Source organism: Talaromyces rugulosus, chromosome VI (genome assembly GCF_013368755.1).
Source record: "Talaromyces rugulosus chromosome VI, complete sequence".
In the NCBI taxonomy this organism is placed as follows: Eukaryota; Fungi; Ascomycota; class Eurotiomycetes; order Eurotiales; family Trichocomaceae; genus Talaromyces; species Talaromyces rugulosus.
Window position 1 is genome coordinate 4,264,830 of NC_049566.1, and position 27,185 is coordinate 4,292,014.

At 45.3% G+C, this 27,185-nt stretch overlaps 10 protein-coding genes across 10 annotated transcripts; 4 read left to right on the forward strand and 6 right to left on the reverse strand.

The window, feature by feature from the left end:
• Nucleotides 1-272: 272 nt before the first annotated feature.
• Nucleotides 273-4,616, reverse strand: TRUGW13939_11780 (uncharacterized protein; the record flags this gene model as incomplete). The annotated part of the gene is made up of 8 exons (XM_035494885.1): nt 273-432; nt 492-584; nt 642-1,177; nt 1,244-1,715; nt 1,941-1,991; nt 2,786-4,033; nt 4,093-4,344; nt 4,411-4,616. The coding sequence occupies 8 exons, from the start codon at nt 4,614-4,616 to the stop codon at nt 273-275; spliced, it is 3,018 nt and encodes a 1,005-aa protein (XP_035350778.1).
• Nucleotides 4,617-5,147: 531 nt separating this feature from the next.
• TRUGW13939_11781 (uncharacterized protein) lies at nt 5,148-5,708 on the reverse strand (the record flags this gene model as incomplete). Its single annotated transcript, XM_035494886.1, has 1 exon — nt 5,148-5,708. The coding sequence occupies one exon, from the start codon at nt 5,706-5,708 to the stop codon at nt 5,148-5,150; it is 561 nt and encodes a 186-aa protein (XP_035350779.1).
• Nucleotides 5,709-8,048: 2,340 nt separating this feature from the next.
• TRUGW13939_11782 (uncharacterized protein) lies at nt 8,049-9,817 on the forward strand (the record flags this gene model as incomplete). The annotated part of the gene is made up of 6 exons (XM_035494887.1): nt 8,049-8,075; nt 8,126-8,373; nt 8,427-8,492; nt 8,548-9,226; nt 9,281-9,463; nt 9,521-9,817. The coding sequence occupies 6 exons, from the start codon at nt 8,049-8,051 to the stop codon at nt 9,815-9,817; spliced, it is 1,500 nt and encodes a 499-aa protein (XP_035350780.1).
• A 787-nt stretch (nt 9,818-10,604) lies between these two features.
• TRUGW13939_11783 (uncharacterized protein) lies at nt 10,605-11,663 on the forward strand (the record flags this gene model as incomplete). The annotated part of the gene is made up of 2 exons (XM_035494888.1): nt 10,605-11,025; nt 11,083-11,663. The coding sequence occupies 2 exons, from the start codon at nt 10,605-10,607 to the stop codon at nt 11,661-11,663; spliced, it is 1,002 nt and encodes a 333-aa protein (XP_035350781.1).
• A 112-nt stretch (nt 11,664-11,775) lies between these two features.
• Nucleotides 11,776-12,521, reverse strand: TRUGW13939_11784 (uncharacterized protein; the record flags this gene model as incomplete). The annotated part of the gene is made up of 2 exons (XM_035494889.1): nt 11,776-12,417; nt 12,468-12,521. The coding sequence occupies 2 exons, from the start codon at nt 12,519-12,521 to the stop codon at nt 11,776-11,778; spliced, it is 696 nt and encodes a 231-aa protein (XP_035350782.1).
• Nucleotides 12,522-14,759: 2,238 nt separating this feature from the next.
• TRUGW13939_11785 (uncharacterized protein) lies at nt 14,760-15,602 on the forward strand (the record flags this gene model as incomplete). Its single annotated transcript, XM_035494890.1, has 1 exon — nt 14,760-15,602. One exon carries the CDS (start codon nt 14,760-14,762, stop codon nt 15,600-15,602), a length of 843 nt encoding a protein of 280 aa, XP_035350783.1.
• A 722-nt stretch (nt 15,603-16,324) lies between these two features.
• On the forward strand, nt 16,325-18,668 carry TRUGW13939_11786 (uncharacterized protein; the record flags this gene model as incomplete). The annotated part of the gene is made up of 5 exons (XM_035494891.1): nt 16,325-16,450; nt 16,505-16,630; nt 16,694-16,768; nt 16,824-17,673; nt 17,731-18,668. 5 exons carry the CDS (start codon nt 16,325-16,327, stop codon nt 18,666-18,668), a joined length of 2,115 nt encoding a protein of 704 aa, XP_035350784.1.
• Nucleotides 18,669-19,277: 609 nt separating this feature from the next.
• On the reverse strand, nt 19,278-20,435 carry TRUGW13939_11787 (uncharacterized protein; the record flags this gene model as incomplete). The annotated part of the gene is made up of 1 exon (XM_035494892.1): nt 19,278-20,435. One exon carries the CDS (start codon nt 20,433-20,435, stop codon nt 19,278-19,280), a length of 1,158 nt encoding a protein of 385 aa, XP_035350785.1.
• A 692-nt stretch (nt 20,436-21,127) lies between these two features.
• TRUGW13939_11788 (uncharacterized protein) lies at nt 21,128-22,657 on the reverse strand (the record flags this gene model as incomplete). Its single annotated transcript, XM_035494893.1, has 4 exons — nt 21,128-21,902; nt 21,966-22,288; nt 22,350-22,364; nt 22,424-22,657. 4 exons carry the CDS (start codon nt 22,655-22,657, stop codon nt 21,128-21,130), a joined length of 1,347 nt encoding a protein of 448 aa, XP_035350786.1.
• Nucleotides 22,658-24,260: 1,603 nt separating this feature from the next.
• On the reverse strand, nt 24,261-26,228 carry TRUGW13939_11789 (uncharacterized protein; the record flags this gene model as incomplete). The annotated part of the gene is made up of 1 exon (XM_035494894.1): nt 24,261-26,228. One exon carries the CDS (start codon nt 26,226-26,228, stop codon nt 24,261-24,263), a length of 1,968 nt encoding a protein of 655 aa, XP_035350787.1.
• Between the last annotated feature and the right edge of the window lie 957 nt (nt 26,229-27,185).

The window sequence follows — 27,185 nt, forward strand, 5'->3', positions numbered from 1 at the left end:
ACCCTGTTCAAAAAAGCCAACTTGAATACGTCCTTCCGCAGATCGCCTTGCCGCTCTTTTTGAAGCCAGGTCTACTGCGCTTGATACCTGTGACTGCAGACGAACAATTGAAGCACGCCGTTTGCTTGTGATTATTGCTTCATGGAGAGACTCAGACAGCGATGACTTAGTGGTGTACTCTGGTCGTGAAACTGAGAAAATATCCTCGGGGTATCGTAGTGATCGGTTAAACTTGGTGTTCTCAGGAGAACAGGGGCCGACTTTTTTTATTGTTAGCAGATGAAGAAGAGTTTTGAAGGAACGTGAATCAACTTACGTAAAATCTCAACAGGAATTTGATTTATGAAAGAAACACGAGAGTCGATGAATTGGCTAAGATATTTCGCGGATTCAGCATCTGAAAAGAGATATGATCCTAGTAGTGTTTGGTTACTGGATCGACATTGTTAGTTGAGTTGAAGCTTGATTACCGCAGTTGGGGGTAACCTCACCTGTTAGACAAGTCGATTGCCTCGTCAAGCGATCGAACGCTGTGGATGACGAGATTGCAGCCCGAAATCTTGGCGTCAAGCAGTGGGGATTTTCTAAAGATAATAATATTAGAACGTTATTAGGGAGGGTTAGGAGTTCCTAGAATATACCTTTTTGTTACCTCCAATATCTTCCCTCTTCCAAGGGACGAAATAACATTGACTCCATTGTTCTCAGCTTCAGTTTGTACCAAGGAATCTAGTTGCTGGGTGATTCTATGACTCCGCTTGTGCGTATCGAAATCATTGGAGGATGAATTCGTCGTTAGGTTAACTGCGGCATTCATAGCAGCAACCAAGAACGGCTCTTTCACAAACTCATTGACAAAAACAACGTCCGGGGCGTACGGAGAGTTCCCTGAAAAACTAAAGCGGGCAGTGACCAGTGCTTCTGCAGCTTTGAGCAAGTCGGCTGTTCGGTCGACTACTGCAACTGTGCGGGCCGACGAGGGTGATGATAGCGGTACGTTAATAATACCACTCGTAGGCAAAGGTTGATTTGGTTCTTCTTGATAAAGGCGAATATGATGGGGCCCTAGGTCTTCGTCTGATGCTCGACTGGATACGAACTCGACGACACTGTGGTCAAGACTAGACTTGAGTAGCTTTCTCAGTAAAGGAGGAACTGCTTGCAGAGTATTATGCAACTTGAAAGTGTTCTGGTTAGTAATTGTACTTGTACTTTCATCAAGAAATGAAGATAGCTGCTATACCTCGATGACGATGCAGTTCCCAGCTGCAATTGCAGCACTCACTGCCACAATGACAGAGTAAAATAGCGTATAGCTGGTTGGTACAATGTACACAATACCAAAGGGCTCGTGCCTTTCTTCTCTGTCTTCGCTCCTAAGAACGGCATATTCGTCCTTCAGGGTAGCTTTAAAATCCAGTGATTGGTAGTGGGCGTTCAAATTATTCATAGCCAACAAGTATTCAATGGAGACTTCGTTAGCACTGTGACCACTATCTTCGAAAATTGCTTTCTCAATAGCACCAGCATGTTCAAAAAGAGTCCTTTGGAGACTCTCGAGCTGTAGCTGTCGGCAAATGACATTGTGCATACGCCCGTCAATGGCAGCCTCGCGGACCGCTTGGAGATTCCGGGCCATAGTGACTTTCCTGAGTGCTTCGCATGAATCAAAATGATCCGAGAAGTGAAATTGATAAACAACTGCCTTTGTAAAACTTGTCTTAAAATAAAAAATTTGCTTGCACTCATTAAGCACGCTTCCTGTGAATTGGTTCTTAGATCATCCTCCACTTCTAGGTACCGGGAGAGTGCGATGAAACCTAATCCCCCACATCCCGATTTTCCAGTTTGCTGGGCATTGGATCGGATGAGGCGGATATGAGAGTAGTAACTAAACTACAGAGCTTGCGTTCTGTGAACTCCATTCAACTAGGACATACTCATTCTTTTTCTTGTTGGGAGGCTTGTCCGCCGTCATATTGCAACCTCGACTAGACATACCACAAAATCTTGAAAATGTCTTCAACTACAACGACCGTACGAACGAGATCTAGAGGATATCCTTCAGACTACGATGTCCACCATTCAGATGTGCCCTCGGTTGGAAGTTCGCCGTCGCAGTCAGAGACAAACGATTATCGTGGAACCCGTAACGATACAAACATTAATCCGCCAGATTGGCCAGAAAACTATCGTCGGATTCCCACCTACCGACCGATAGATCGAAATCAGGACCAGACTGAGAGACGTACAGCTACAAGTACTGGTGAGCGAATTTTTTTGACAATGATGTTTACTGGGTTGGAAACAAATGTGGTAGGTTCTTTCTCGATTCTCTGTTTTTGGAGAATTCCAAAGCTGACGACCAGCTGAGATGGTGAATCGTCTGTGGGTTGCTACTGGTGGAAGAATAACAAAGGAGTTCTTTAAATACAAGGTCGGCGGAGAATACTGAGACAGTTGATAAATTTATAAACTTCAAAATATCAATTTATTGAAATAACCGTATGAGTCAATTTTAAAATAGAACACTGAAATACTCGGTTTATGTATGATAAATGCTCTCTATGGTCAACTTAACAAAGATATCGTGGAGGTGTCTGCTATGTTCCGCTGTGTGCCTGCGTATTATTCAAACAGCTTTGGTGGAATGACTGGCAGAGTAACGTGATTGTCAAATTCCGGTCCAAAGTAAATATGATTATAACCGTCAAATTTTTCTTTCGACCTAAGATATTGACGATGTCAGCGAAGTGGCCTAGAAAGGAATAATACTTTAACTAACCTGTCCAATGGATCATCATGCACAAATATACCACATCCTTGAGTGTCTCCAGACGATACTTCAAAAACAATCTTTCCGCCCTTTTCAACTACAACATTTGTAGGCCAGATTTCAATATCCACGGGATACACTTCCCCGTTGATAACTGGCTGCACATCAACACTGGTATAGTTACGATGAGGGAACCATGGCCGATGTTTGTTATGACTAGAGTCTGTCTTGCGTAGACTAACTCGCTGCCACCCTTTAGTCAAAGGAACGGGGTCACCTGCCGTCCCAGTGTAAAAGACCTCTTTGCCCTCGGCTGAAATATGGCGCAGAGTGACAAATAAGTCAATATCTGTAGGAATAGTCTCGCTGGTTGAAAGTGGCGTTGCCGACACATTCAATCGAGCAACAACATGCCCCGTAATTTCAGTTTCGACTTCAAATGGCTTTGTTTCAAATTTTAGTACCTGGGGTGTGTCAAGCGTGCCCAAAGCCTTGTAAGAAACTTTTGACTGCCACTCCTCGCTTGTTGTAAAAGGATCAAGAATTCCCTGCGGCGTGAGGTAAAATTTGGTATATTGAGTTCGAGCAATAGGCCATTCGCTCTCACTTCGGCGAACATATGCCCTTTCAGCCTGGGCATTGTTGAAGCCCACATCGCCTTTGCGTAAGACAACGCTGACTTTCGGAACCTTTCCTTTCACGGTCCATCCTTCCCTGTCTTCTCCTTTAAGAAACGCATCTAGAAAACTTCTTTGAATCTCCACTTCATCATGGTAGTAAAATGGTAGGTCATGGCGTCCAGTAACGAAACGAAGATATTTCATTTCTGATCCAGCCCATGTCCAACCTTCCACATTTCCTCGAAGGTGCAGACAAATCCCGCCCCAGTTAGCGACACTAAGTAAGGGAACCTTAATATCTCCCATGTGGTACTCCTTAGACGCGTAGTATGGGTCATCTCTGAATTTATTATTCAAATTGTCGACATTCTGGTCGCGGCGATTGGCAGTAAGTTCATCTTCGGGTAAGTCGCCCTCGATAGTGTCTGGTCCCCAATTGCGAGCCTTTCTACCTGGGCGTCCGTATTGATTGGTGATGACTTGGCGATCCCACCAAAATTTGATGAAACCATTGGACAAGATACCGCCTTGACGGCATCGGTCACGGTAATAGTCGGACATGCCCTCCCAAGGAACAATGGCAGCGAGTCCCTTGGGTTGACGGGCAGCAACACGCCATTGGCTTCCGGCATAGTAACTATATATTACCAACCGGTTAATTTTTATTTCCTTTTCAGCGTTGGAGTAAGAGTTTACCTGATGCCTAATAGTCCAACTCTACCAGAAGACCATGGCTGTTCGGCTGCCCATTCAACAACGTCGAAAAACGCCTCGCTAGTACCTCGGGACATAGTATCTAGCACACCAGGGGATTGCCCCAGGCCTTTTTCATCTGCACGTACGACGGCATAGCCATGTTTTGTCCAGAATCCAGGGTCGGGTGTTTCCCAGGCAGAATGATCGGAGTGATGTTCTGTGTTGACTTCGGAGTAGGACACAGGGTGGAAGCTTTTCACATAGTCACGATATGTTAGCTCACGAATGCATCATAAATGTAGTGATTCGTATATATACTCCTTGTAGTGGATGTCCTTTCCGTACGGTCCGTATGTCACGAGGACTGGCACACGAGTGCTGTCTGTATCTTCACCTTTCGGTCTGTAAACATTGCATCGAACAAGTCCTGCTCCTGATTTCAATGGGACCGTCACATTCTGCTCGAAGAAGTATGGAAAAGATGTGACGTCCACTGTATGGATATCTTTGATTTCGTTCGGCATGGTGCTAGATGATAATAGCAGTCTGTAGCCTGCTAATGAAATGTAAAAGATGAATGTTACGGTTGAATAATAAAAATAGTCCAATATACGAATATGTATCTCTTTCTTTTACAGTGGGATTTCACATTCTTTTCCTATCCGTATGTTTACGTATATTTCCAATCCCCCACATCGGGACATAGTGGGCGAACTTGGCTCTTACAACAACCAGAAAGCCTATCGGGACCACATCAGTTTAATGATCAACGTGGGAGGAATTCGAGAATGGAATTAATTACCAACCACTGTATTCTTGTATTGTGTTCTATCGGACATATTCTGCCTGAAATGGCTTCATTGCGATATGTGTTTACGTAAGAAAACAGTCATTAAACATTGCACATGTGCTGGATATTTTTCAGTGAACGGCTTATAGTGTACATCAACAGTAAATAGATAAAAGATATGAGCACAAAAAATATGAGTAGGCATCTATATAATGTCTTTTCTGGATTTAGATGACCTAAAGACCAATTACGGATATAATTGGGTTTATTTCGACGACGCCTTAATATCATCCATTCCTCCTCCGTAGTCTTCACCGAGTTGTTTACCATCGAATTCCAACGGCTGTGATTCCTGCAACACGTACAGCATGCGAGCCCAATTGGTGGTACTTGTGTTCCTCCACGCATGGTTTGTTCCCCTCTGGATCGAAATGTCGCCTCGCTTCATCAATCTCGTCTCTCCGGAATCTAGGATAAGCTCAACTTCGCCTTCTAGCACGACTCCATAATCAAGACTGATAGTTCGATGCATTGGTGAAATTGCACCGGGGTTCATATCCACAACTCGCAGGACTGTGCCCCCTGGGATGGTAATTCCAGGAGGATTTTGGAGGTACGATTGATAAGTGGCTAAATCTTTGTCCGCTGACAGGGTGACTGGTATTTCATTCGTAGCGTATCCGAGGGAGAACCGAGCCCCGTTGTCAAGTTGTTGCCAATTCATGACTTCGGTAATGTTTTCGTGGAACGTCGTCTTGCCATGCGAGTCATGGTCAGTGAGAAATCTTTTAATACTCGGAAGCCCGTTGTCCAAAGTGTCCGACATTTTGGTATCTGAGAGGAAGGGTCGGGCGAATATAGGGATGGAAGAATATGCCAGAATCTTTGGAATTAGTTTTAAGAAAGGTACATCTGGTACCCAGTATTGATATATGTTTGCTCGTCAGGAGAATCGGTAGAGTGGAGCCGATAGTTCGATAATAAGAATCGCCACATCATCCGAGCTGCTCCATGATTAACGGAAAGGTCAGCAAAGGACGTTGTTTAGTGCTCCATGTTCAAGGTCAGTAGTATGACGAGGTTCTAATGACGTAGTAATATTACATGTATATGCTGTATATGCTGTATATGCCACGATGCGATACCCCAAGATGGCAGCGTAACCCATCACCCTCAAGCGCTAGCTTGTTACTTTTTCTCGAACACAGTCCAAAAAAAACAATACCATCCGGCTTCTGGTTGGTACTTCAAAAAGGAAAACGAAAACCTTTCTATCACTACTCGATATTCTTTATTTTTCGCTGGAGATAATTGATATGCTTCTACCACTTTTGTACGGTTAAAAGCAGAGCGATCGCCGCCTCCACCTTTCTCAATTAATTTTTTTCTCCCATAATAAGATGCATTTCTATCTTTAAAGTTCCGCCAGTTCCTCTTTTCTCGCCCGTTGGGCTTTTCTTTGGCCATTGGTGGCGCTCTTTGTGTATTTGCCTATTTTACGAGGCTTTTCCTCCTCGGTGCCCATCTCAGTTGTATTAGTGAACCGTTTCATCGGTCTTATTTGATCGTATCAAGATAACACCCGTTTCCAGACTCGGAATCAGACTAAATGGTTAACTTGTGCCTTTTGGAGCGTATGGGTATACTTGCCTCTTCTAATTTCTTGGCTTCAGCGGCTGGTTCTTCTTTCTTCTTCTCCATCTCCCCGTCCGTATCGTGGTACGTTAATCATCGAGTTTCTTGGTCTTCAACACTGGAGAAGATAGGCATAGAGTTGGTATTGCTTGAATCCATCCCAGTAACTAGTGACTTATTGTAATTCATACTACGAATATCACGGTGTAGACGAAGGACTCAGCGACAAGGAAGATCATTGTGTATTTATCTAATAGGTGTTTGGATGAAGTAGCGGCGCTGGTCGATGTTGTCAAAGATGGTAGGAAGAAGCTGTAAATAATCGCTTAGCATCAGGACCCTTATCAAGATAATACTAGGACGACATAGAGACGAAGATTAAAATTTTAAACATTATACATTAAGTAGGAAGATATTACTTACCCGTTTTGATAGAATTGCATGGTTGTGTAGATAAACTAGTTTCAAGGAAGGGTATTCATTCAGTCAACATTCTTGTACGGGGGCAACGCGGAGTTTATCTCGTCATATCAAATCAAGCTCAAATTCACTAACATGAATACGACTACAAGGAAGAATGAAAAGGAACAAGAAGCTGAAATAACCATCGCGTCTCTGGGAAAATACCCTGCTCTTAATCGGGCTTTACCTAATACGGCTCACCAAGGTTGCTAACGATGCTACCACGATTCACACTACCTCAATCCGCCCTTCCACTAGCTAGCTATATCGGTGTCCTCTCGAGAACTGCATGATTAATAAGTCACAAGTGACAGCCAATGGTAATGAAGGAATCCAAATATTATTCTAGAGCATCCTAGTTATGTCCTCGATGCTTCCTCGTTGGTATCCGCACCCGTTATCATGGCCAATCCTGGGTCACTCTGGGATGTTTTACCATGAGCTCGTTTTACACGGGCGGAGCAACGGGGTAGGCTGGATAGCAGCCAATTCTAGCAAAATCAAGACTAGTTTAGACCACTCGGGGTAAGGCACACGACGCACTATAAAAGGGCTTACTTTCTCCTAAAATGAGCCTACAGTTCAAAGTCTACCAGAGGTCAAATAGAAGCTAGGCTTTTAGTCTATTCGGTTGTAGATGGTCCGTATTGAATAGCACGCCATGTAAGCGAAGCGATGTCTAGGCATTCGGCATGACCGCATAGCATTCCAATCCAATCGGAGACAAACGCCTTGCTGGGGTTGTATTTTTCATTGGTGAGATGAGAGAACAAGCAACGTGCTTTTTTATTTGAGGGGAACGCCCCGCATGATAGTTCTCTTTCTCGTATAGTTTTCTAGTCTGTATATAGAAAAGACCCTGCGGGGGGTGATTCACTAGCCAATTCTAGCCAACGTGGGCGGTTTTTTGCATCAAATAATTTCCTCCAATCAAAAGTTACCGGCTTTCGGGCTCAAGAAATATATGAATATGTTCAAATATCCTTGATAATTTATTGGGCTCTATCTCATTATTTTAGGGAATAGAACAAGACTCTGATCCGAGGCTTGAAAGTGCACTAAAAACACCATGGCTTTGCCCCCAAAATGGTATCAGGTAGGAGAGAAAACGGCTTTTTGATAAATATTCTACTTAACCATTTTTAGTTTCTCGTGTGTGTGTTCGCGTCGTTGGGATCTGTACTTTACGGCTATGATTTAGGTGTCATTGCTGAAGCCATTGCGAGCCCATCATTGATCAATGCATTCAACGCCGATGCCACTCAGCGAGGAGCCGTAACATCGGTCTTCACAGGTGGTGCCTTTTTTGGTGCCTTTTTTGCTGGTCCAATGGGTGATAATTACGGTCGAAAGATAACAATCCTTGTCGGCGCAGTCGTTTTTTTGCTAGGAGGGTGAGTATGAGAAGTTCTTAATTTTTCAGTAGATGTGCTAATAATAGTTATAGCTGTCTGCAAACCGCTGCTCAGAGCCTTTCGTATCTGTATGCGGGTAGAGCCATCGCTGGCCTTGGGTAAGTCGTCTTCCTTGAACCGTTTGCTTTCGTACGCTAAGTACGCGATATACAGAGTTGGTATTTTGGTCATGATTGTTCCTATCTACCAAGCTGAAATAGCACATCCTGACATTCGCGGCCGGATTACATCACTGCAACAATTAATGTTAGGAGTTGGGTCTCTCGTTGCCGCCTGGATTTCATGGGGAACTTTTATCAACTTTGCTGACGATGACTCCCGACAATGGCGCATCTCACTCGGGATTCAGATGGTGCCAGCAGTATTTCTGGCTGGATTAATTCTGTTCTTCCCCGAATCACCACGTTGGTTAATCGACCATGGGAAAGTAGATGAAGGCCTCCAGACTCTTGCTCAACTACATTCGCGCGGTGACATCAATGACAGCTGGGTCCAAATCGAATTTGAACAGATCCGCTCTTCCATAGAACATGAGCATGAAGCAGAGGCCAAGTCTTACATGGAACTTTTCACAGATCGGTCTTGTCTTCGTAGATTATTCTTAGCTTGTTCCATACAAGCAGCTTGTCAAATGACCGGAGTCAGCGCTATCCAGTATTTCAGTACAACTATATTCCAGCAGATCGGCATTGCAGCGAACGATACACTGAAGTACCAGGGAATCAATTCAATAATTGCCATTGTCGCCCAACTGTGCTGTCTTTTGTTCATTGACAAAACTGGTAGAAGATGGCCTCAGATCATTGGCAATTTGGTCAACTGTGTTTTCTTCGTGAGTAATCCCGATGCGAACCATTCGGCCTTCAAATAGTTAACGTAAAATCAGATTATACCGACAATTCTCATCGCAAAATTTCCCCCTGGGGCATCAAACAATCACTCAGCTAGTTGGGCATTCATTGTCATGACATGGTGCTACAACTTTTCTTTTAGCTGTACCATTGGCCCCTTGACCTGGATCATCTGCTCTGAGATCTTCGACATGAAGACACGATCCAAAGGCGTATCTGTGAGTCCCTAGAGTTAGTGAACAGTCTCTAAAGCGGTGCCTAACATTACTGGGTAGATTGCCACCATGATGTCATTTGCCTTCAATACAATGATCGGTCAAGTCACTAGCGTGGCGATTGAACGCATCGGAGGATGGAAATTCTATGTGCTCTTTTGCGTGTGCAACTTTACAAACGCCATTTTCTTCTGGTTGGTACTGCCCGAAACGGCTCGACGACCACTGGAAGAAATGAATCATCTTTTTACGCATGAGCCATGGATTGTACCGGGAACCCAAACCAAACAATTTAAGAACAGGTCGACCATTTCTGAGAAGTTGGACATTGATCATGTCAGTATCACTGCGGAATAGTTCACGCAGCACGTCTTAGTAGAGATGAGATAAGAGAATTCGTGGGAGAGACTATTACTCAACGGGTGGTGCTATAAGCAGCCACATGAAAATGTGAAATTCATTTACACACATACACACGAGCTTTCCTATACTTGCCCTTAGTATTTATTCCACTTGGGAAAGCAACATTGTGGGATTTCAGTTAGTGCAGTTCAGGCTCCATTTTTGTATTCCTTTATTTTCTGTTTTCTATTCATAACGAAATAACTTTTTGTACGGTATATCCTACATGTAGTCCATAGAGGGTTGGAAGATATTTGCGGGTAGCTAGCTAGATCAGGATATTTAGGCTTGTTAATAGATCCAATGTAGAACCACTTTTTTTGGTCTATTTACAATGAGACGACTCCCTTTTGGCTATTCTAAATAATAATAATCATAATAATAATCAAATTACAAATAGTGATTTGTTTCCTAAAAGTAGATTATTGATTACGGCCGGCTCACAAAAATGATTACTGATCTTGAATAGACACCCGCGTTCAGTAATCGGATTTGGTAGGTTATACGATAATCATAAATTTCAGTTCCACGAAAACAGATACTTACTAATATAACTCTTAATGGATTTTAATCTACATGATATTATTAATTGCAACCCATATGTTTCCATGGCTAACCATGATTTTAGACACACGAACGTAATACTATAAAAGCAAGTGGTACACCCAATCCATAAACTAAATCATCATCTCAGAGGCTCATTTAAAATTCCAAATTAAAACGACAAAGAAAGTACAAAACCATGGCATCAGGATTGGTCTTCATCACAGGCGCAACGGGCTTTATTGGCAGTGCTACAGCCCTGGCAGCCCTAAAGGCAGGGTATCGTCTGCGAATCGCTATCCGCCGAGAGTCACAGATCGAAAAGATCAAAAGTGTTTTTTCGGAATATGCAGACAGCCTTGAATTTACTATCGTTCCTGAAATTGTCGCTGAAGACGCGTATACGGGAAAACTCGGTGGTGTGGACTTTGTTCTGCACATTGCGTCACCCATGCCTCGAACTCTGGACAAAACCGATTACTTTGACCCTGCAATCAAAGGAACTGTGAACATTCTTGAAGAAGCTTCAAAAGTGCCAAGTGTTAAAAAGGTGGTTATCACCTCGTCAGTTCTTTCTCTCATCCCTCTGGCCGGGGTTCCCGAAGGTGGAATTGTCACTGGTATGTGCCACTCCCTTTAATTGTCTGACTAGAGCTTATTGCTGAACTACATATTAGAGGAATCAGGATGGGACCTCAGCGTTGACGTTAATTCGGACTTTTCCGGTCCAACCAACCAGGCAACCGCGTTTTCACTGTACCGAGCCTCTAAGATCCTCGCCAACAACGCCACTTGGGATTTCCAAAAACAGAAAAAACCTCATTTTGATCTCGTGACCATTCATCCGACCTTCGTTTACGGCCGCGACCTCTTACAGACTACACCTGAAGAAATTGGTGGGACAAATGCACTTTTATGGAATGCACTGACTTCTGGGGAACCGTCACTTTGGTCGAGCTACGTCAATGTCCGGGATGTGGCCACTGCCCATATTAACGCCCTAGACTCTCGCATTACAGATGGATCTAGCTATGCCCTTGCCGCTAAGAAGACAACATGGAAGGAAGTGGCTCGGCTATTAAAGAAGAACTATGCGGATATCGGACGATTCAAGTTGACAGACAACGCACCAGGAAGCCCTTTACCAATCGATGGGTCCAAGGCAGAGAGGGAGCTAGGGATTGATTATGTGTCATTGGAGACCACAATCAAGGATGTCGTTGACCAGAACGTTGGCTTGATTGAAGCTCGTGCTTAGTTTGAGGACCAATATGCCGATAGTCCCCTTTAACCAGACAATATAATATCCATATATAGATCTTAGCTAGTTTTGATATAATCTCAAAATGTAGCAATGACATTCTACATTTCTAATTTGTACCATTTAACTTGTTTTTAGCTCGGTTGCTTTCCACATTACCAACTAAGCCATAATTTACATCTGTAGATGTGGATGTGCTTGGTATGATCATATCAAACGTATCCTCGATGACAGCATACTGGTAGTACCCACATCGAGCAATCGGCTTGGTCTTCTTAACATCCAGAATTCCGTCGGTAAGGACATTGTCATCAATATGCACGGCAACTACCTTTCCAATCACTATGTCCACTGAGCCCATGGGTGGATTTCCAGGCAGGCGAAGGGTTGAATGATATTCGCACTCAAACTTAACAGGCGACTCCTTCACCATTGGCACATCCATCAATGTAGCCTTTTCTTTCGTTAATTTGGCTCGCTCAAATTCATCAACTCCATAAGGAAATTGCTCGGCCGTGATATTCACGGCTTGACGCAAATCCCAAATTGCCAAGTTCCAGACGAAGTGGCCAGTTTCTTCAGCGTTGATGACAGTATCTTTGCGCTGACCACTGGCAGTCTGGTTGGAGGAAAACATGACATAGGGCGGATCAAAGGTCAAGTTGTTGAACTGAGAGTATGGGGCTAAGTTGGCCTGGCCTTTTGTGCTCTGAGTTGAGATCCATCCGATGGGGCGGGGAACAACACATGCCTATCTTGGCTTTTAATAAGCTTTTTTGGCTCGTGGCAAAGGATTCTTACTTTGAATGGATCGTGCGGAAGGCCATGGTTTGTAACCCCCGGCTGGTAAAACATAATGAGTGATGGTTGGAATTCATCAGAAGAAGAAGCATTGATAACTAACAACTATTCTATCTCGTTCAATTACGAATCGCACGATGTGGGGGTTCTTCATTGCGGGAAATAATATCGGCATGTGAGCGTAAAGACAGATCCATACGTAATTTACGTGCTAAGTGGTGTTGTCCAGCCCGATGTATTGTATTATCCTGGTATTTCCTTTAGATTTATATAATAGGCACCATAGGGTTAATGATGGAACCGGTTCTCATATATTCCTCGTCTCTGAATACTGTAGAGAATTGGGTCTATCACTTTTAAATACAGCGACTCACCTCAATGTTGGTCAGTTATATTGACCTCAACCTACAATAGAGGAAATTTGGGGTTCCCGGATACCGTCAAAACACTACTAGGATACATTTCAGGGGGAGGTTCTATACCATATTTTTTATATGTAGATACAGGTATTAAACGTCTCTCTATTTTAAAACGTTTCTACCGTCAGACTTTTGGTGTTCAAGAAACCCCCTTTCCCGCTATTGTATAATCCCCATTCGCTCCAGGCAATAATGCCTGTAGCTATTCCTCCTAGCATATGCATAATCCACCTTCCTTTCCAGCCTCCGTACTGATCGCCTCCGTACTTCCAGACAATATACGCATCCACTTGCGCAGCGACCTACCGCTGTCAGATATTCTCAACAAGCACATAATTAGGACGTTTGCGAACACACCGCTAGAGCCATCATAAATGCCTTGATTGCGTCGTTATTGCCTTGCCTGCCCAAAAGGAAAAAGGTAATTCCTAGGCTTATTTCCCGTCCCCCATTTGCGTAAACAAATGGCGATGGGCTATATTTCGGCTCCATCATGGGTTTCAGACTGGCCGCAGCTTCTGGTAGGTACCGGGGGACGGGAAGACCGAACATGTTATACGTGGTTATTGGGGCCAGAAAATGTAGACCTCCCAGGCCGAGGAAGACTGTTGAGAGAATGAATGGGGTTGGAGATTGTCTTGAATGATACGCCATTTTTTAATCACGAAAGCGTAGACTGGGACTGTTTAGAGTAGAATATGCCCTGGAAATCTTAATATATATACAACTATTATAATATCAACGTGACGTCACTCGTATGTACTAGTTGACTATAAACCCTCTCAACACACTCAATCTCTATAAAAGATAATAATTTATAAGACGAAACATAGACCAAGATGCTTTAAAAGGACATACATTGGCTAACTAACCTTGTTAAGGTTTGTGTTCTGTGTCTAATGGAGAACCGCCAGCAGTTGCACTTGTCTAATGAGATTTAATTTTCAATTTCACTGCACCTAGAAGTAAAATATTCAAAATTAAGAGATTTTTTTACCAATTTATATCCCACATTGATTACTGGCAGATACAGATGCCTTTTTACCTTCATCAGTTACGAGGAATATATCAATTGATCAATATATATGTCTGTAAATTCAATGTAATCACCAAGGAATGTAAACATCCAGAACATTGACATACATTGAACAATCAACCTTTGATAAGATGAACGTGCAAGAGCTCTGGTTTTTCTTAAATTTATATTTAATAGAAATATTTGAACAAACAGAAAATGGGATATATTTGTCGATTTCACGAGGGACACGCGGGCAAACATGACTTATGTTTTGTGCCGTTACGTATAATTAGGAACTCCCAGATGCCTCTTCATTATGAATGACGTAACGAATGATTCAATCAATTTAACCCGGAAGTACATTCCCTTGAATCGCGATATTTAGTGGAGATAGACATGGTGAGTTGGTGTATCAAATTTTGTTTTATCTAGTAGTAGTTTTACACCCCTCTGTTGCGACTTTAAATACGACACCTAGGGACTGCATACTGTATTCCCTTACATTATGGAGAGGTCAAAATGATCGCATTTAGAGAGAATTAAGCGTGGGTCATGCTATATATTTTCACTTTAACATTAGGTCATCATGACCTTTGTGTTTCGCACTCTGGGTTAGTTCTCCGCCAGTACGTGAGTGGCAATGTTTGTTTTTGCTTTTTGTAGAGTACCACAATTGTCCTCTTCTATGCTAAAATTAATACAAAGCGATCTATTGTTCAGGATACGATTAAGCACCACTTATCTCAAACGAGAATCGAATCTTTCGTTGACGATCAGACTACTCATCTATTCACAATTTCTTTTAAACATCAAGTATAGAAGAATCGCTCAAAAGAATTTTAACGTCTTATAAACATGAAAATTGCTGTAACCGGTGCCCGGGGAGGTGTGGGCAGAGAGCTGGTGAAGCTGTGCAGCGCGGAAGGCCACGAGACAGTCCAGATCAATCGAACTGAACAAAAACACGACGGGACTCCCAGGTCAGAGATGAGAACAGCTGACGTCGCAAGTGACTATAACGCTACTCTTAAAGCATTTACTGGCTGCGACGCCGTAGTTCATCTTGCGGCGATTCCAGACCCTGTTGAAAAGGACCACTGGAAAGTACACAATAACAATGTGAATACCGCCTTTAACGGCTTCCATGCCGCAGCTACGCTAGGCATCAACAAGATTTGCTACGCTTCATCTGTAAACGCGATTGGTCTTGCTTTTTCCAACCAGCCGTTACAGTTTGACTACTTTCCGATTGACGAAGAGGCACCTCAGCGGCCGACAGATCCATATGCACTTGCAAAAGAAGAAGCCGAGTATCAAGCCCAGTCGTTCGTCAACTGGTTCCCTGGAATGAAAATCGGTTGTCTGCGGATTCATGAAGTTGCTTTGTTGAAAGACGTGCAAAAGAAGCACAAGGAAGATTGGGAAAACTCCGCTGTCAAACAGCTATGGGGTTGGGTTCATCCCAAAGCGGTAGCGAGGGCTTGTCTGCTTACGGTCGAGAAAGCAGACAACATGAAAGGATGCGAGATTTTCAACATTGTGGCTCCAAAAACGACCCAGGAGGAATCATCTGAAAGTCTAGCAAAAAAATACTTTCCCCGAGCTGAACTGAGGGGAGATATGTCCAAAAACCAGGCGTTTTGGTCTATTGCCAAGGCACAAAATATTCTTGGCTGGACTCACCATGAAACAGAGTAGAGTATAATATCCTGTTTACATTGGTAGATAGAGAAATATTTCCTGAAATTTGACCATTGCTACAGACCATATCCAAAATATATTTTTTCCTTGCCTTTATTCGGCTAGCAAAATGGGAAGGCTCCAATATACTATAGAGTTCAAGTCACCAGCACCAAAACGAGAATCAGCGTTGTTTCAATTAAGACCATTCGGTATTTAGCATAGCAAATATGCTAGATAAGACTACTGATTACAATACATAACTTCAGGTTCTCATTGTTCCTCTACTCCAATGTGGAATCTTTCATGTAGCAGTGATCATGGTCAAACATGTGACACATTGTCATCCCAGGTCAGTCGTTGAGAGTACATACTGCTTAAAGCGTGACAGTATGTGGATTTCGTGCTACTCCGTCTTAAAAATCGCAGTATTCATCATCATTATTCCCTCGTATAGTGGTTTCCGTGGAGAACAATACCCGGATCCGAAGGTGGTCCCGAAATGATTTCCTCCACACGGACAATAACAATGCGGGGCGCATAGTAGTTAGTAATAACACAGTTCCCATAGCATTTATTATGCATGGAATTTATCTAGAAATTTTGAGGCGGAATAAGAAACAGATAGCATCGCCTCATATATGCTTTTACTAGCCGCTGCGTAAGACTACTTGTTGGCTCGTTAAGTTGTGCGAAATTTTTGCTCGAAGCAATCAGTATCTTCAAAGAGGCTAGGCGAAATGGGAGATGCAACTAGCAATGGCTTGTCCGACGACAAAAGGCCTCTCAAAATCATCATTGTCGGAGGCGGTATCGGGGGCTTGACGGCAGCGATTGGTCTTCGAAAACAGGGACACGATGTACATGTAAGTTAAAAAGTTAATGGATGTCAATTTCAACACTGATATATTTATGAACAGGTCTTTGAACAATCTCGACTTGCAACAGAGATGGGTGCAGCCATGCATCTGGCACCCAACGCTAATGGCATTCTGCGACGCCTAGGGCTATTTGCAGAAAACTTTGGGGCGAACTTGATGAGAAGAGTACGTTATTTCCCCCGAAACTTTTAAAGCAGTAGACATGGATTAATTGCTGATGGCTTGAAGTTGACCGAGTACTCTGCTGGTGGTGAAAAACTTAGGTCTATGGATTCAACAGAACCAAACAAGCGATGGCAACATGTATGTCGACTCACTCTTTTCGATGATTTTAAATGTATCTTGACACAATATTAAGCCATGGCATCTCGTTCACCGTGTCGAACTTCATAACCAATTAAAAACACTAGCGACGACTGCACAGGACGGAAATCCGCCTATTGAGTTCAAGACAGCGACCAGAGTCATCAGTGTTGACCCCACAAATGCATCAGTTGTACTTCAGGATGGCACTATATTCTCTGGTGACGTCGTTATCGGGGCTGATGGTGTACACTCCGTAACGCGAAAGGCAGTCCCAGGTGGCCATCTCGAAGCATTCTCCAGCGGTAAAAGTGCATTCCGATTTCTGGTCCCGAAGCAGGCGGCCCTAGACGACCCTATCACCGCAGATCTTGTAAAACATGATTGTGAACTTTGTATTTGGTACGGGATAGACCGTCGGGTTGTCATGTACCCGACGTCGAATAACACCCTTCTGAACTTTGTCGCCATACACCCTGAATCCGAATCTGCCGACGAGACCGACGGAGATACCTGGGGTAAAACTAGTAACTCACAAAGAATGTTGCATATATTCTCTTCTTTTGACCCAGCATTACTCAAACTACTCGACAAGGCAGATCCTAAAAGTGTCAACGTTTGGAACCTCTTGGACATGGATCGAATGCCGAAGTGGAATGAAGGCCGGCTCGCCTTACTAGGAGATGCAGCTCACCCATTTTTGCCTCACCAGGGACAAGGTGCCGGTGTCGCCATAGAGGATGCTGCTTCTCTATCTGTGGTTCTTCCGTCGGGAACTCCTGTGTCTGAAATTCCAGGGAGACTAGAGTTGTACAACAAGATTAGATACGAGAGGGCGCACCAGATCCAGGACTTCTCGCGAGTAATCGGTCAAGACAAAACAGAGGACAGAAAAAGTCTGGACAGTAAGCTAATGATTCCCTTTTTTTTATTAATCCTCTTTCTAATAACAGCTTTTACAGTGATGGCATTCACAAATTACAATTTTGGCCACGATGAATGGGATAACTCCACGCAGAAGCTTCGTGAATGGAGTTGGAGCCGCATACCAAATACCTACTGGCGAATGCCCATCGCGTTTGGACCAATGCCTGGTCCTCGCCAAACGCACTTTGGCCTTCCACGAAATGGGACTAAATCCACATTCATAACGGCGTCGATCAAGTTCAAGACATCTCGTACAGTATTGCAAAACTTATTTCCGCCATCCCGCTCTGGCTGGCGATTCACTGCTCCGGATACGGTAGCTTATGCCTCCTTTTCGCAGACCACTTTGAATAAAATGGAATGGCTTGGAGGCTCGGGTTACAACCATATTGGTTTGTATGTTCACGGTGTTGAATATGTGAAGAAAGACGGATCTGTTGCCAAAGGGGCTTATTTACCCATTCTCTTCGAGTCTCTCACAGATCCGATAGTCTCTGGTCGCGAGGAGCTCGGCATGCCTAAGTTGTATGCATCTATTGATGTCTATCGGCGAGAAAAATCATACCGTATCCGGACAGGTTGGCAAGGTGCCTTTTGGGGTAACTTTCTTCTTGAAGACCTTGTGGAAACGGATCCTTCTACGGAATTGGGTGGTATTACCGGAGACTCCGACGACGGAATTCTTGCCTACAAATACATACCGAAGGCTGGTCGGGTAAATAAGGGCATAGCTGCTGAGGAACATGTGACCTTCGACCCCTTTTCAGAAGCAGACCCAAAGCCGAGACCTCAGAAGATTTTCAAGACAACCAAGGCTAGTTTCGAGATTGACCCTCTGAATTGGGAACAGTTACCGACACTTCATCATGTAATCTCTCGGTTAGCTGAAGTGCCTGTTTATGAAATCGTCGGTGCAAAGGTAGTTGAGGGCGAAGGTGTACCGGATGTCTCTGGGGCGAGGCCAATCGAGTAAGTGCTTATTGGAATTATTTAACAAATTGTATGGGACTTCTAGTTATAACGTTAGAATATCTTGGGATGTTTATTCATGTCTTCTTTTCCAAATACGACTAACCTGAGTATCGTATTAAAGAGAAACTAGAAAGTAAAAGCCATTAAACGTAGCAATTTTCTACATATTCAGATTGAGGTTATACCCGGAAAGAGCCTAACCGGTAAACTTAGGCCAGGTAAATAGAAAATACAAGGTTACAATGAGACTAATAATACTACCAATACGTAAAAAATCGTAAACAGCTACCATCTGGTATATTAATCTCATCTGGACAGTGGATGGAAGCGCTCAAAGAAAAAATACCTGAAATTGAGGTTGGGGACACAACGTGATGACACCATCGGTGTCTCATACAAGGCGAATAGAATAGCGAAGAGTATCGAGCTCATATTGTGTATACAATGTCAAAGATTTAGATAATATTCTCAATGATCATACTAATCTGTTGCACGACAAATAAATTAAATGCAAAACCACAAACACAGAAGAATCCCAGTCCATTGCATAACCCATCGTAATATCATTTGCAATACAGTTTCCGCCAGAACCCAAATTAAGAAAAGAAATTTACTCGCTGTCGCTTAAACTATCCCTCCGTCGTCGTCCGCCACCATCACGATCCCGACGATAGCCCTTGGTCAAACCCGGAATAGGGTGGTGATAGGACCTTGTGCCAAGATCATCCTCACTTTCGACAGTAGAATATTGGTATGCTGAATTAGTTGCATGAGATGAAAGATCCAATGGCTCAGTGTAGCCGCCAGGCATGGAAGAACGAGGCGCCTCCCGTTTGCGTGGGCTGTTGTGTCGAGATTGACGGTCTTTGCTTTGCTGCTGGGGGCGTCGGGATTCACGACGACTTTTCCTAGCATCTCCCATGAGAGACTCTTCTGCCGTTGATTGACTAATGACATCTTCATTTCCAGCTGTGAATGAGAACCCAGAAACATTGCGTGTGTCTCGGCGGGTGTGATCCTGCGAGCGTCGAGGATGGCGGTCGTGAGGATCATACGCTTCGCTTTCAGTGTATGCTGACGCTGTTGGGGGCGAACTCGGCGTGTATTCAGTACCGTAGTAGGTGCCGTCGGAATCCGCATTGATACCACCAACTCGCGCTGCCTTCTCTCTGCGGTAAGCTCGCATATCATCATCCGCCTCGCCTTCCCACTTCTCGTCCTTGCGTTTCCGTAGCAGTTTCTCTTTCGCAGTCTCCCTGAATTTCTTTTTCCGAGGGGGTGCTTTTTCGTTTGTGATAGTAGTTGCTGTCTCGGTCATATCCGTCACAGTGCCACCATCGTCGCTATAACCGCGTACGGTTCCACCACCAAGCCTGGTACTCTTTGTAGCATTACTCAAAGTTCGACCATCGGGGCCCTTCCGACGTAAAACTGTAGACTTGTAGTCATCCCAGTCGCCTTTTCGCCAAATAAAGCCGCCATTCTTCGCCCAAAAGAAGAACCAAATGCTAGCGACAACAAAGGCTGCGCCGAGAATCGCAAACAGGGCTAACATTCCTTGCATATTGATACTGGTAGGGCTAATAGTACCCTCTCCTTTGGATGATGATACTCCAGTTGTTGTTGTTGACGAGGTGGACCGTGCTGCAAGAGTTTTTGTGACATCTTCAATAGCAGTAGGGGTGCCGGTGGCATCGCTGTCAAGTAGAATGTCAACAGGATCGCTATAACCCCCTGCGAGATCGGGGGTTACAATCACTGGAGCCATCGTGTATGAGCCAAGAGCCGGGGCTCAAGACAGGCGCTGAACACGCAATGATCAGTCGAGGCGTATATCGTCGACAAGCGGCGTTCGTACTCGGTAAATCGAAACCGTCGGAATCTAACGACTTTTTTGCAGCGACTCGTGGTAAAAATTAAAGATGGAGCGCAAGCTTAAATGCGAAGAATGTGGAGAGCTGGAGATGAGGTCGAGATGCTTGGGCGGTCGGGGACCAGGAATGCGAGAAGAGTATTTGTATACCCGCTCACTGGGTTTCCTAGACTCTGGTGATGAAAAGAACGTCGATTTTGTTGAGAAGAGGTAAACAGGGGGAGTCAACTCAGCTGCACGATGACAAAGGCTGCATCTTACAGCCACACCAGGGTCGTTATGGAATTGCGGTGGTTGATCGAATGGGCAAATTGGAGAGGCTGGGGAGGCGGCTTTGTTGTGGACGGGTGTTGTCACGGCAACCCCGCATATGTCATGTGTCTCGGGATCACGTGCACAGCTTAGCGTTAAAGCTTAGATAAAGACCCCGATAAGACTCAACCATGCGTTCAACGAATTAAGCTTATAATGTCCCCATTCCATTTTACAGGACGTGCCCTATATACATTCTGCTCATTTGACATAACTCCTTTTTACGTTGCGTCCTATACAAATATGACCGATATCACGCCCTCCTCCGCAAATAATCACGTCTCGTGCTCAGGAGCCTTCCTCGGAAGCACCAACCACAACCCCGCCAGCACAACCAACAAACTCAGCGCGAAAGGCTGAAGACTCTGCACCCCTTTAGCCTGGGCAATCAGCCCAGCTATAAAAGGGAGCACTGCACCACCTCCACCGCCGAGTGCTGCTGCGAATCCAATACCAGCTGTGTGCAAATGCTTAGGCAACAACTTGGCAGCCACGACCATGGCAACGGGGAACAGAGGACCGATAAAGAACCCCAAAAAGGCAACCATGACAGCCGAGACGACGAATTGCGAAATTAACCAGAACAAGAGCTCAAACACAATAGCGAGGCCGAGGTAGAACATCAATGCGACACGTTCACCGAGCCGGTCGTTGACAAACCCGAGCACCAGTCTCCCGAGCGTAATACCCAACCAGAACCCTGTCGAGACCAAGCCGGATTCCAAGTTCTCGCCATGCCGCTCCTGACGCATAAATTCGACGAGCCAGCCACCGATGGCGACTTCAACTCCCATGTACGTGAACAAGAGGATGGCCAGAGTCCACACAACGCGGTTTTTCATGGCCTCTGTCGTCCTGCTACCACCACTACCTTGGCTACTTCCAGTCCGCGCGTTGGCCTTTCGGAATGTTTCGCCATCTTCGCGCCAGAACACTATTGTACTTGCCACAAGCTCTAGAACGCAAGCTCCCACCATGAGATAGTAGAATGACCACCAGCCCAGGCCAGCACCTACCATGGAGGTTGCAATTGTAGGCGAAGCAGTTCCACTGTAGTCTCTATTTAGTATTTCTTCCGTGCGAAAAAAAAATCATAAATAGGCAAGGGCCTACCCTGCTCCGTAGCACGCATGCAAGCAACCCATGATTGCATTAGCGTTTACCATGTCCCCAACCCACGCACTCCAGGCTGCGTCCACAAGCCCGTTTCCCATACCTATGATTGCATATACAGATACAACGACAGGGAATGGCGGTTTAGTTGACAAAATAGCAAAGGGAATCAAATGGCACAACGGCCCGATAATGGCAATTCCACGTTGTCCCAGAGTCATATGGATTTTCGTTACTGAAACTGTTGCCAACGTGTAACCGGCAAAAGGAGTGATAAAAATTACAGAAACAAGGCTGGTTGAAAGGTTATAGTGTGTTCGCAGCTGTATTTCTTCTTTGTTAGCAAAGAAAGCCCCTTGACAGCCAGTTTTTGGAAATCTATACCGATGGAATCAAAGCCTTAAAAAAAAATGTCAGTTATCATCTGCCTTGACTATACGATTACAAGGTTACCATACGCCATATGCAGCATCATTAGCTCCCACAATAAAGAAGCTGAGGAAAGTCACTGCCACTTTGTATTTGTTGATTGGTGGGTCATTCCATCGTTGCTTGACAGTTGCGACGGTCACACCCTGAGGGGGAGCGTCCTCCAACGAAGCAGCAGGCGACGAGACAACGTCAGATATGTGGTCTCTGTCTGACTGAAAAGCCGCTCTTTGCGGAAGCTCGACTACTGACGTCGCTGACATTTTCTTCCCGTATCGTCAATAGTTAGCAATATGAGGAAGGGAGGGGGGAAAAGGGATGGGGAAGAGAAAGCCACGTTTTTGGCACCCATCTCATTTTATATGTCGGGTCAATGCGTAATACCTACTTTATTCTTTGTTGTAAATCTACAAATTGGTTATCAATAGAAACGGTTGATTGGTTTCCTAGCTATGAGTCATTCGGCAGTCAAAGCTAATTCCTCGCTCTAAATAAGCGGATGGAACAGTAGATCCACTTAGCAATTGATCCAGCCAAGACAGGGCGAGACATCCAAGCCAAAAAGAGATATAGATCTCCAGTAGCCAATCAGATCCAATGGTTGGTTTCATCTGGCCGCCAACACAGCCCATCTAGTATAAGCTGTAGACACCAAGAGGGGGGATCTAAGTTCCTTGGTAAGGCAAATGTAAATTTTCACCTTTATAGAACTAAACATTCCAACCTGTGTACGTTTACCGTACCGTCAATTATCCACCAATATTGGGATGTATATTCCTAAACCATCGCAGATTGATCAATCATGTATTGGAGAAAATCGGCCTTCTACTACTACATTTCAGTGATAGTCTATGTTAAATCAGCACTTGAGTCTATGATAGCATTTAATTCTCTCAAGACTCTAGAAAGAACATCGAAAGATTCAGGTAAAAAGTTGAATTTGTAGTCAGCGATCGCTCGCATAAAATGACGTATATATAAAAAAGCTTGAAGTACATCCATCGTAGACGGCAAAACAATGACCAATTCCAGAACGGCCACTCACTTCGTCGCGTCTCAAAAAAATACATATTGTGGAAAGATGTATATATGGTATACACGTGTAAAACGTCAATAGAAAAAGAAAAAGAGACAAAAGGGGCGGGGCATAAAGTCGCAAATCGAACAGTCCACAAGTCCAAAAAAAAAACTATCAATTGATCGCGGGAGAAAGTCGGCACAGTGATGAAAGGCCAACAAACGTAAGACTCGCGATAGCAATATAAGGCTCAATGGGGTATATCATGTTGAAGTTGACGAAAGCCCGCTTTCTCAGGCACGAAGGAAATGGAAAGAAATTATTATGGAGACAAAAAGGTAAAATTTGGGAATCAAAGTGTATGCAATGCATGATACGGGGAAATCAACCAAAAAAAACATCATCATCATTAAGGTCATACAGGCATTAACAAAAACAGACATGACTTATGCAAGGTATTCAAAAAAAAAAAAAGGCAACGCTCAGAAAAACATCATTCCAATGGTCATTACATCGTACAGTCATGCCGCCATGACAACAAAATAGAGGCTTTTTAACCTTTTGCAAACAAAAAGAAAACAAAAGTTCCCACCCAAAAATACTTTTTAACAGCGATGCGAACGGTTTTTTCTTCCTTCGTGTTTTTATCTTTTTGAATTTTCGATATGATGCAAATATTGTCGGGATAGAGCCGAGGTGCTGTTTGTATTTCTCCAGGCAGACCCAACAACGGAAACGACCAACTTTTTGTCACTGCTTTTGTCAAGAACACTAGACAACAGAGAGACTTCTAACAAGGGTAAACGACTTTTCGCAAGACGGATCAGAATTGTTAAAGGCGACAATGTCTAACGACTACTGAAGGTGGAACGACTTGACAGTCGACTAGCTCGATCAGACCGTTTGTCTTCTCGAGCCCGTCGACCATCCTCGATTTCTCTCCGGCTGATAGGGGCAGTAAACTCCGAACCCGCTGGCATGATGTACTTCTTGGGCCGACGGTCTTCAATATTGAGACCAAAGGCACCATCGTCATCTGCCCGCATGTGGATAGTTTTGCCGCTAACAGTGTCTGGATTGAAACTGATACTCATTCCACCCAGGTTCATAGAAATGGTGTTGTCACTTTCAAACTGTGAACCAACTCCGCTACCGTCCCGTGTGCGTGCATCGCTTCCCCGGCTACTGTTAGATCGACTCTTCTGACTGCCGCTGTCGCTTTCCTGGCGTTGTTGAGCAATTCGGGTTTTCAGTTTCAAGGCATCTGCCGTCAGAGGAACGCCGGTACGGCCAGATTTCGCAGCCTGGTATTCTTCAGCATTTCGATGCTGTTGCTCCATGTCGACCGTCGAGTCGGGTCGGGGTTCGGGTTCGTCATCGTAGTATAGAGTACGTCGACGACGAGAGTCTTCGATAGCAATCCGACGTGCGCCGTCAGGAGTATTGTAAGACATCCTTCGAGGAGCTTTCATACTTTGGCTGCGCTCCGGCCCGCCAACGATCTTGCGAAGCTGCTGGTGTGGTAGCGCTTCTTTCAACTCGGACAGATCCCAGGAGTCTCTGGAGTGAGACATGCGGCGACCGGTCGGAGGGACACTTCCTGTGGTCATCGACTTGGGAGGGTGCTCCGGTCGCTTCTGAATAATCTTGGCCTTGGGCTTGGGCACCGGCGGTGGAGGCGGTGGCATACGGTAGTAATCTTCGTCCAAGCCGTCGATTTCGACTGGCCGCCGACTCTCAGGCCTTCGACTCTCAGATTGTCGACGAGAAGACCGGTGCTCTCTTGAAACATGGCGTTCTAGGTAGCCTCCGTCTTCATAGGAAGCCTTGGGAGTAGGTTGCTCAATCACGGGCCGCGTATATACCGAAGACCGCCTACGCTGCTCTCTCGGTCGAGACGCCGAAGATGTGCGAGACTTTTCGTAAACCGTGTCATACGGTGAGGCTGGTTCGCCAAAGTATTGGTGTTGTGGCGTTGAGGGTTGGGTATAATAAGCAGACGTGGCAGGAGGAGGACCATAATGTTCAAAGGGAGAAGAAGCTGGCAATGCACCTGGGTTATACATGTTTTCTGGCATTCCTGCATGGTAACTCAAAGGCCGTTCATCCAAGTGATAGGCTGACACGCGGCTTGGACGTCGCTGACGGATAGGTGACTGGGCCACATGCATCTCTGGTCCATAAGAAGGATAAGGGTATCGAGAAGCCTGGGGAGAAGGGGGAGGTATTTCATTCGCCTGAGGAGGCGGCTGAGAGTAATAATGGTGGTAATCCATGGGGCGAGGGTCCACAGTAGGCACAGGATACGCAGGCATGGCGGCCGGGGGATATCCGTTGTTACCATAGGGCCAATAACCTTCCGGGGGCTGGTGTTGCATTGTGACGCTTTCCCTACGTCTGGACTTTGAAGGAGATCTTTGATGAGGAGCAACGGTCCGAGGGTTCATGTACATCATATCAGCAGACGCACGCTTTTCGTCCCGTTGTTTTCCCTTGTCCCTGTCCCTTCGGCTTTCTTTTGTTCGGACAGCGTCGGCGGTCTTGCTCCTGGGATTGGTATCTAGACTCAAAGCCAGAGGGCTAGGCTTTCCACTTGCGCGAGACTGGCTACTATTCCCGGTCGCCGCAGTACGGCTTGAATAGCCCGAGTCGCTGGCAAAGTCGATTGGCACAAGTTCCAATGGCCCAAAGTCGGACTTGGATCGCTTCGCAGCAATATTAGCGCTTTGGCGAGTGTGAGGGATAACACTTCCTGCGTCGTCATCGTATTCTTCAACGTAAGCGGCAGCAGGTTTTTGGGGAGATTTCCTGGCCATGGTGATGGCGCGGTGCCCCCAGGGTTTTATTTGGCAGGGAGGAGAACGGTGTGCGGGCTAGGGCCCGACAGACGAGAAATCACCAGCAGGCTGCCACCCAATTCGTCCCCAAGTGGGTTCTGTCCTTTCTACCCAATGCTGTCTGCGAGCAGACCCGTAGGCGGGGGCCCTACTGTGTCTAGACCTGCTGATCAGCAGGTAGAGGCAGGTAGAGAGGCAGGCAACGGCGTGGTTCAAAGTTGTGTTAACGACCGGCAGATACACTTAATCGGTGATGAATATCCACAATAGTCGAACAGTGCTCCATCGAAAACCTGGCGGGCAGAAGATGATGACGGCGGCGGCGGAATCTAGAAGGCCAAGTTGGGCGAGGCGAACAGCAGCGGGCGATGAGTCAAGCGTGAGACTGACAGTCTGGCAAGCTGTGAATGGGCAAGTGTGGCAGTTCGCTGGGTATGAAAAGATCCCCGTGCAGAAAGCGGTCGACGGTTGGATGATCTGGCAGACTGACAGAGCAGCGGTGGGGTTGGGAGAGTGGAGGTGTGTCTTGTCGTCTCAAATAGAAGACAGCGACAGTGGTACGGTGCAGCAAGGCCCAAACAGCGAGGGGCTCTGGTCGAAATAAGTGTAGAGAGGTGGTGAATGTCCGTCAGTCAGTCGAGGGTTGGTGGTGGTGGTGGTGGCGGGCAGATCGGAAGGGTCGAGTAAACAACGGCAGGGAAAAAAAATTCCGGAATTGCGGATGAGTGTGGGCGAAGCCAAGACGAATTGAGACGCCTGGGCGAGAGGAGAGGCTGACAGTTTTCGGCGACTGAGGCTGGACAAATGGTAAGAATGGAGTGAAGGCAGAGTCAGACAAAACAGGCAAGCAGCAGGGGCAGGAGGAACAGTGTCGTGGTGAGCGGTTAGTAGCTGGGCAGCAAACAGACGGCTAGCGACGTTGCTGCGGGTGGATGC